The 10,273-nt window shown below is 40.5% G+C and overlaps 1 protein-coding gene across 1 annotated transcript; it reads right to left on the reverse strand.

Moving 5' to 3' along the window:
• Positions 1–236: 236 nt before the first annotated feature.
• On the reverse strand, positions 237–9,652 carry ZXDB (zinc finger X-linked duplicated B). The gene has a single exon (XM_033201217.1). It carries the CDS (start codon positions 9,443–9,445, stop codon positions 7,049–7,051), a length of 2,397 nt encoding a protein of 798 aa, XP_033057108.1. The 5' UTR covers positions 9,446–9,652; the 3' UTR covers positions 237–7,048.
• Positions 9,653–10,273: the final 621 nt, after the last annotated feature.

Consider the following 10,273-nt stretch of genomic DNA (forward strand, 5'->3'; position numbering starts at 1 on the left):
CAGAAGATAATTCTGAAGTTAGCTTCTATGCCGTACTGTAAACAGAAGAGAGAGGTTAGTCTTGTTTAAAATAAATCACTTTCTTTTGCTATTATGTTATAAGGAAAATGTTTGTTTTTTACCCTTTGTGAGTGTTTTACATCTTGAAAATTAAAAAATTCTTAGCATTAAAGAAAGTTTTATTTTGCTATTTTGAAACGAAATTTTCCCTAATTTTCAAAAATGTTAAGCTACTATTTTTTTTTTTTCACCAGAAATCAAAACACTTACATGTTTACCAGAACTCCCACCCCAGAGCACTGGTGAACCTTTAGGTTCCTCCATATTTAACTCTAACTTTCAGTCCCAATGTTACCTGAAATTAATTACTATTCCATTCCTTCCACCTGGTGTGTCAATATAATACATTTATCTTCAAAATAATGTCCTTATTTTTCCACAGAATTAAATTTTGCAATAATGCCTTATAATAAGAAGAAAAGAAATTTACACACAAAGTGTAGGCCTAATACCTTTCCTCATTCATATAATGAGGAGATAAGTACACAATCCCCAGGATCACTTATAGGTATAAGATTCATCAAGCCAAAAGTTGCAATCTAAAAATAAATAAAAAATAAAGTCTATTTCATAATTAATTTTCATATTTTGCTACAGTTTATCAAATCTGCTTCTCAGAAACCTGTCAAAGTTCTAGTTTAGAATACTTTTGTTGCGATATTTATACTTTAAACAAAATTTCAGTTTCTGATGAAATACTATATTTCCTGATATTGTGTATATTGGTTTCCCATCATCAAAATTTATGCTCACTTACAGAAAATGGTATTTCTTATTCTGGTAAATCTATAATGTACCTCTTAAAGCTCTGTTATACACTGGTTTTAATAGTTTCCCATATAGATCATATCTTTAAACATAAGGACAATACCTGTTACATAATTGATACTCAAAAAAATTTGGAATGATTGAGTTATACTTTAGGTGTAATAATTCACAATACCTCATATATTAGGTACTCAATACATAAGTGCTGATTGATAGCTTAGTAAACAAATAGAATCAATGGTCTTAAGGGATTCAGAAATTGTTGGTGCTGTTAGGTATCTTTGTGTGCTTTGTTTTAAAATACCACATTTGGATATTGTCTTTAGAAAAATGAAAAGTTAAAAGAGTGTTGTCTGTCTTTAAATTAACAAGAGTGAGAAATTATCCTAGGTGACAATGTGGGACTCCTATCAAATTCACCATCAAATACAATGTAATTCCTGGAGAGTTATTTACACTCCTTTAATGTTTTACCCTTTATTTGTGTTCCCTTCCTTCTAGAATTCTCTCTTTTAGTGGACAGGGAAACTACAAAATGGAAAGACTCTTGTAGGGGTTTTCACACTATCCCTTGCCTCACGACTCTCTTTAGTGACAGAAGAGATGATGAGTAAGATGCCTCAATGAGGCAATCTCACACAGATCCAGGAATATTGAACTTTTCACCATCTTACTCTTCCCAGCTCCAACTGAGACAGATGCAGGTGAAACTCACTTCTACTTTCATAGTGAACTGCTGAAATTCATGACAAAATACTGAATTCCTAAAACTATGGTGCAGTCCTTTATAATACATAGACTATTATACCCTAAACATAAAATAGAATACCCAGTGAATCTTAAAAGTTAGTATACAGCACAGAAGGCATAGCTCATTTTCATACAGAGTAGTCTTAGGAAGTGATGTAATGTCCAGATTTGCATTGTCCAATAGAAATATAATGAGAGCTTATCTGTAATTTTATTTTTTTAAAGAGCCATATGTTTAATTTTAAATTTTCTTTAATTTTCTTCTTTTCTAAAGAGATAGGGTCTCACTCTGTCACCCAGGCTGGAGTGCAGCGGTGGGATCATAGCTCACTGAAGCCTCGAATTCCTGGTCACAGTGATCCTTCCACGTTGGCCTCTTAATGTGTTGGGATTACAGGCATGAGCCACTGTGTCCTGCTTTTATTTCAGATTTTTTAGTAGCCACATTAAAAAAGTAAGAAGAAACTGATAAAATTAATTTGAATATTTTTTGACCAAATCTATTCAAAACATTATTCAACATGTAATCAATATTAAAATACTAATCAGATATTTAATTTTTGTATTAAGCCTCTGAAAACTTTTGGTATTAAGGTTTATATTTTACATTCATAGCACAACTCAATTTGGATACTAAATTTTCAATGGCTAAAGTGAAATTTAGTCCTGCCAAAACATTTGTGTGTTTAACAGAAAAATGTTTTATAACTGCTTCAGTTTTAAAACTTAAATTTAAATTAAATTAAGAATTCAGTTCCTCAGTTGCACTAGACACATTTCAAATGCTGAATAGGCACATATGACTAGTAGCTACCATATTGGCTAATGCAGATCTGGATCATTCAGGACAAGCTGGGGAGGTCTCTGGTAATTCAAAAGGAGGTAAGAGGATCATAACTGTGTAGGTAGCTCTGAGAATGCCTAAAGGAACCCCCTGCCAAAAAAAAAAAGAGTAGCCTTTTGGTGTCTTCTAGATAGTGGATAAACCACAATTGTATCCACATTATAATGTATCCTCATGCAGGATAAGAATACTTTAACAATTATTGTTTAACTAAATACATCATCTTTATACACTGATTCTCAAAATGAACTCTTCCTTACTTCCCTCATTCTGTTAGTAAAAATATATTATAGTCCCCAAGGAAACCTGAGTTACCATTCTTGGTTTGTATGATGATCTCTCTCTCTCTCTCTCTCATTCTCTCTCTCCCTCCCTCCCTTGCTTCTTCCCCCACAATGAGGTACTAAGTTGTCTCTTCAGTATTTGAAGAGATATTTGAAATTATGATATTTGAAATCTGTCTTCAAATACTGGAAATATTTGAAAATATTTCCAATACCTCTTTCTTCCTTTTGATTTCCACTGGCACTATCCTAGTTCTGGCTTCATCCTTCATATCACACCTTGATTGCTGCAAAAGCTTTCTCACTGATTTTCCTGTTCCAGTCTTTCCCATCTAATCCACATTGTACATTAGCATGACATTAACTTTTCTAAAACATAATTTTCATGATCTGACTCCTCTATTAAAACATATTTGCTGGATTCTCTGTGTCCAGAATAATGTCTCATTATTCTTACTGGTTTTTTTTGTTTTGTTTTGTTTTTACCTCTTAATCATTTTCATTTTGGTGTCAAAGTAAACATTTTTCTGTTTTTGTTCTTCAATAATTTAATATATTATTTTTCTCTCTCCTCCCATCAACAGCGATCTCTTAAAGGTCAGGGTCATACAGTACTCCTCTCACAGACCCCTCAATATGTTATGGGGTAATCTTCACAATGATGCTCAGTAATATTTGTTAATTTTGAATATATACAGTATAATCTCCAGCTTACAAATTGCTTCTCATATGTTTCCCAGATATGAACATGAAAAATGTAGGTCACAGAGACAAACTTCATAGTCTATCCATGTTTCTCGACTACTACTAAAGCATTTTGTTGTATTAATTATACTAATTGGTAAAAGAAATACCAACATCAGTGTATTTTTAGCTTATGACCAACAAGATCAATGGAGCCCTAAAAACACAATTCTTTTTAAGCCATTATGTTACTATGTTTTCAATTGATGAGAAGTTTTCATAAGTCAATGCCTGAAGAGAAGCAGAAAGGAAACAGGATGAAATTAAAACAAGTACCATTATTTAAAAGGAGTGATGGCAACTTTTTTCAGATGAGTCAAGTGCAGCTTATCACTACCAACAGAATTATATCTATTACCTTGAAAGTGTAAAGCTGTTTTCCATGATTTTGCTAGAAAATGATGTTGAAAGAGAAATCATTTGAACAAATTTGTTTAGTGACACTTTGTGAGCCCATGGACAAATAAAAGCTGTTCCCTCTGAGAACGTAACATTTGTCCTTTGAAAATTTGTCCAGGAATAAGCAGGACAAGACATAGTTTATAATTTTTTATTGGGAGAAAGTTGGTTTAAATAATTTTAAAAAATGAAGTCACAGCATTAAATTATCTTTATGTTTATAAATTTATTTAATTTCCAAGACTTATGTGTTCATCTTAATTCTTGACATACTCATCTGCCAGACACAAAAAATAGTGGTCTATTTAAGAGGCCTTAACGAACAACGACATTTTTGAAATATGCTATGTGAGTACAAATATTTCCAGAGCAAAGAGGGAAAACTGTTGAATGGGTAGACACAATCAAATTCCAAGCATTTATCTGATTTACAAAAGTACATCTACTTTTTGTTTTTCACTAAATGAATACAACCACTTTTAATATATATATGGGTGTGGCTGTGTGCGTATTTCAACACACACACACGCAATACAGAAACATTTCATAGTGGCAAATTTTTAGTGCACTGCCAAAGTGCTACAATAACTGTCATCCACAGACATCCACATGCAAACAGTACTGGACTAGTACACTAGAGCAAATAAGAGAGTATTTGCAAAACTCTCTGGCAAAAACTTTTTAAATTGGAAGTAATGAAACAGAAATCCACTTCTAATTTGAAGGGTATAGAAAATAATCTTCATCATTTTAATCACATATACACATAGTATTATCTAAACTCAGAAAATAACTTCTTCCTGTATGCACAGAACTCCAATGCACACTCAGTAAATGTTAGCATTCAAAGAAAATGTGCCATGAGGAGAATGTCTGAGGGATAACAGCAGGAAAAAGATACATCTATTAAAAAAGAGGACAGGAAGGCGTGGCAAGGACGGGAATGTACAGGAAAGGGAGGGGAGAGGGAAGAAAGTAAACTGACCATAAAAGAAACCAATTCAAATGGAAAACAGCGACTAACCTTGACACAGGAATGAATCATGAAGGCTGGATGGGTAGACTGGGAGGGGTGAAAAGAATGTATCTTCTTTGTTTTAAGCTATATATAGAATTGTCAGATTTAGCCAAAGCCTAGTTGGAATGGGAGTTGGCTAAATTACATGAAACACAGACATTGCCAAAACTACTTCACATCGTTGTTCTGAACAACGAGACACAAATTGTGAAGATGTTCCCCAAATTGCAAAATGCTACACTAATGTAAGACAGACAGTTTACACAATATTCCAGTTCAATCTTTCCTTTCAACTCTGGGAAATTCCAAGTACAAACAATGAGATCTACAGAGCACAGAAAGAAAGAAACCTCCACTGCTCCATTATCAGATTTTCAGGGAACAGCAGGCTTCACAGTCACAGAGAAGCCTGACTTTCAAAGCAGAGCAAAGATGGTGACAAATTGATCAAATGGAGAGATATGCTGTTATGCATGTGGGCAATGTCTCCACTCGTGGTATTACCCACAGCAATTCTTAGAGGGAAAATTATTCAGTAGAGGGAAGAGGGAATAAACAGATTCCCTGAATACTTCACCCTGAACTTCATAAAGCTCTTTTGTCTGCATATGAATAAGATTAAAATACTCCAATTATTATAAAAGGAAGGACTGAGAATAAAAAATGGTACAAATTCACCAAAATATGCCAAAACACAGAGTATTTTTTATTAATGTAAGAAACAGGAAGAGAAGAAAATTTAACAGTGTGTCAGGTATGTGTGTGCATTGCTATAATCAGTTAAAAGCTAGAAAACTGAGGCTTAATAACTAATTTATTCAAGGCCACTTAACCAACACCACAGAGCCAAAATTTAGCCCTGGGTCTGTTTCATGTCAAAGTCCTGGCTGGCAATTTCCACAAAACTGCCTTCCATCATCAAAAGAAGTCAGGAAGATAAACAGTGAGAACAGCCAACACATTTTTTTGCTATCTATTTTTTCTTGTTAGTTCTATGACTATTTAAGAAAATATTTTGGTATTGAATAATATTTCTATTACATAGCATTTTCTCCTTTGCTAAGGATTAGTAACTCTACAAAGATGATTCATTATATCAGAAGCATCATGAATTAATGCATTTATCTGCAGCAGCTGCTAATACCACAAAAGAGAGAAAACCACAGATTATGCACCACCTACTAAATGAACACAACATAACCTATGAAACATTCATGCCAAAAGCCATGTTTCAATCTCATCAAGTCTCTAGACATAACTAGCAAATTAAAGAAACAGAGGATAGAGGAAAGCAAACATTACCATAGGGATGTAATTAGCAAAACTTAAATCATAGCAAATGCTACATGTGAAACAACCTCATTTCATAAACAAAATCGCAAGGAAAAAAAGAAAGATGAAGGGGAAACATATGGATTAAGAAGACACTTAGGAGATTTACGGGATTCTACTAATTAAAAATAATAAAACAAGTAGCATTTATGAGGCAATTGGAAGTTTGAACTCTCACTGGATATTTACTGATATTAAAGAATTACTGTGAATACCACTTGTGATAATGGAATTATCATTTTTTTCCATATCAGCCCACAGATTTCAGAGATATATAAATAACATTTATAGATAAAATGATCAGATGTCTGCTATTTGTTACAAAATAATACTAGAACATGGGGAGTGAGTGAGACTAAGTTAAAAAAGACTGTTCATGGATTCATAATTGCTGAAGTGGAGGTGGAGTGAAAAGTACATGGACGTTCATCATAATATGATGTAACATTATGTATGTTTGCCAAAAAAAGAACATGTGAGGGGTGGGAGGGCAGTTAAAAAAAAAAAGACATACCACATCACTGAAAATGTTCTCATATTTTTCAAGGAAATAAATCTATTATCAAGGAATCACAGAGCAGAAAGACCTTAAAAGCAATCTATTCAAACCACCTCAATTTATAAATAAGGAAATTAAGGCTCAGATAGGTTAAGTGACTTGCTCAGGGTCACACAACTTGTCAGTTCTAGACTCAAGATCAGAATTTAGATCTCCAAACTTGTAGTCCAGGGCTGTGCTCTTTTTGCAAACCAAAAATAAATGACTGCACTTAGATATTTAGTCCAGAACATCCTCAAAATTGACTGCAATAAAAGTAAGCCACATGGCAAGGAATGAATAGAGTTGGTTCATACCAAAAATGAGCTGCCAGTCACAGTGATAAGATCTGTTTCTTTCTGAGAACCGTGGTTTCCTGCTACACTGGGGAATCCAAACTGGGTTTCTCCCTCCTGTCCAAAGAAGTCAGAGTCAGGATGTACGTTCCACTCTGCTTTGGTTGGTGTCAGTAGTTCTGAGACACTGTTTTCACAAAGGGTGCTGGAAGGAGTCAGAGCATCTGTGTCCACTGTTAGCTTACTGCTGGGTGTCAAAGCCTGGGGCTCTGGACTGGAGTTTTTCATGGCCAAAGAGCCCAGAGATCCCAATGACCCCACACTTACACTTGAGACCTCATCCATATCTAAGGGGCTCTGCTGAAAACCAGTGGCCGCCGTTCCGAAAAAGAGAGAGGTATCCAGACTTTGAGGAGGGTCGCTGGTGGCCATCAAGGCCGGAGGGTCCACAGCCTGCCCTACGGAATTACTATTAGCAGGGAGGTGTCCTGCCAGAGTCGAGCTCACAGAAGCCACATCAATAGTCAAGATTCCAGAGTTCACCAATGCTGTGTCCAGCACTGCAGCAGAAGTACTGTCAGGAATATCAGAGAAGAGAGACACAATCTCTGCATCACTGAGATCATTCTGTCTCTGGCTGGTAAGTTCACTGCTGGGTGTAAGAGAATTTGCTGCCTCTAGCTGTGCTAAGAGATCCTGGCCCACCTTGTGCCTCTTGGTCATATGCGTCTTCATGCTGTGCTTGGATGTGAAGAGTTTATTACAAGTGGAGATCGGGCAACGGCTTTTCCAAGTGTCCACATCCTGCAGGTGTTTCTTGGAGTGAATGTAGAGGCTACTGCGAGCAGAGAACCTGGCACAGCAGCCTTCCACAGGACACACGAAAGGCTTTGTGCCCAGGTGGGTTATGCTGTGGCCTTTCAAATGTTCAGCCCTCGTGAAAGATTTCCCACAGCCTTCCACAGGGCACATGAACCTCCGGTCATCGTCGTGCTTCCTTTTGTGCCTTAAGAGTTTGGACATGCTGGTGAAGTTCCAGCCACAGCCATCAAAGTCACAAAGGAAAGGTCTCTCACCGGTGTGACTCCGCAGATGAATTTTCAACCTACAAGCCTTGTCATATTGCTTGCTGCAGCCAGGAAAAGAGCAGGAAAACAGTTCCTGTTCCCTGAAATGGGCGCGGTTATGGGAAAACAGAGCACTCACTGTGATAAATGTCTTCTTGCAGCCAGAAAACGCGCACTGGTAAGGCCTCTCGGGTTCGAAGTGGCTGCGCTGGTGGGCGCTGAGTTTGGCCTGCGTGGGGAAGCTCTCCTCACACACCTCGCATTTGAATGAGTTCTCCTGCTCATGGCCCTTCATGTGCGCCTTGAGGTTGTACACTGTGGTGAAGCTCTTGCCACAGCCCTCCGCCGGGCAGCCAAAGGGCCGCAGTTTGTCATGAGACTGCAGGTGCCTCTTGAGCTTGTAAGAGGTGGTGAAGGTCCAGCCGCAGCCACCCAGGGGGCATTTGAAGGGCCTCTGGCCCTGGCTGCTGCTGTGCGTCAGCAGGTGCACCTTCAGCTGGTGCTTCTTGGCGAAGGATTGCCCGCACTGCGCCTCGGGACACAAGTACAGCACCATGCCTGAGCCCGAGCCCAGCGGCCCGCGGGGGCCCAGGGCGGCGGCCGGGCCCTCCACCTCCTCCTCGGGCGCTGGAGCAGGCGCGGGTTCGGCCTGCTCGGCTAGCAGGAGGTCTGGCGGCAGTTCTGGGCAATCACCCGGCTGCGCGGCATGCGGGAACCCGGCTTGCGGGGCGATCAGACACCCGGGCTGCTGGGCAGGAGCGGCCCCTGGCTTCCAGGCGTCTGATGGGGGCGTGGTCAGGGTGAGGACGCCGTTCTCAAAGCGCAACAGCAGGTCCTGGTTGTGGATAGTGACTGTACCGGTGAAGGCCGCGGCGGGGCTGGGGGCGGAGATCGGTGCCTGAGTGGGAATCGCGGACAGGCAGCGGGGGCCTAGCGCAGTGCGCCCCGCGGAGTTCGCGCCGCTCTCGCCCCCCTGAAGCCCCGGGCCCTCCTCGGCCTCCTCCCTCAACACAGGCCCTGCAGCCGGACCCGAGCCCACTGTCTCCACGTCGCCACCCACCGGGTCAAGCAGCACCAGGAAGAAGTCGTCGCCGCCGCCGCCGCTAGGTTGATCGGGCCTCGGCGCCAACAGGCTTGGGCCAGGGCCCCGTGATGCCGTGCGGGCCTCCTCGCGCCGCCGCCCGGGCCCGCCATCTTGGGGGCCCCGGAGCAGCAGGAGGCGGCGCGTGGGGACCCGACTAGCCGGCGGGTCAGGGCCTCGGTGGACCCGGCCGCCACCCGCGGGGATACCGCCGTGGCCGCCCTGTAGTGTCCCGCGAGCCGGGAGCAGCTTTGGGATTTCCATCTCTGTGTCCCAGAGGCTCGGCTGGAACCAGAGCCGAGGAGGAGGCGCGACCCCGCCCCCTGCCGCGGGCCTGAACACGTTCCTGAAAGGGGAAAAAAAAATGTGCAATGCGCAGAAACTGGCCCTATCAGATATTAAAACGTATTTAACGCCACAGTGATTTAAATATTCTGGTACTGGGTCTCCGGAACAGAATAGAAAGCCCAGAGGTAGAGCCTGGTATGCATAAATACGTTCTACAGTTAATATACGTAAGTAATTAAGGAGGTCTTCTGAGGTGATGGGGAAATGACGACAGCTTGTTCAGTAATGCTGTGGAACACCTAGGCAACTATCCACTAAAAGTAATTTTAATCCGTGACTCATTGTATATACCCAAATAAACACCCCCAGCCCCTCCCAGTGTTAGACATGTTGCTTCGTACTTTTTGTGTGTTAAAATTTGTTTGCTAGCTGGCTGACTAGCTGGACTGATGGATGAAAGACAATTCCTGAGAGAATAAACTGTCTCTGTGTCAGCAGTAAACCACCATAGTGCTGGCATTTCTGCTGAAAGTGTCCTTCCCCTTCCCACCTCCCCGCGGGACAACTTCCATAGTCACAATTGTCTTGAGCAAAGTCCTCGGTACAATTTGCTGCATAGTTCAATTTTTGTCTGCTGATACAGAGATTAGAATGAGTGAGAGATGCGGCCAAAACAGATCAGCATTGTTCAGCCTACAAATGCAGTCTGGAGGATGAAACAATTTATATTGAAATCTGGAAAAAACCCAACCCACTCCTGGCTTCTCCCTATACAGTGCACAACCTAAACCAACTCTTTGCCCT

This window comes from Trachypithecus francoisi, unplaced genomic scaffold (genome assembly GCF_009764315.1).
Source record: "Trachypithecus francoisi isolate TF-2019V2 unplaced genomic scaffold, Tfra_2.0 Lachesis_group6, whole genome shotgun sequence".
Lineage (NCBI taxonomy): Eukaryota > Metazoa > Chordata > Mammalia > Primates > Cercopithecidae > Trachypithecus > Trachypithecus francoisi.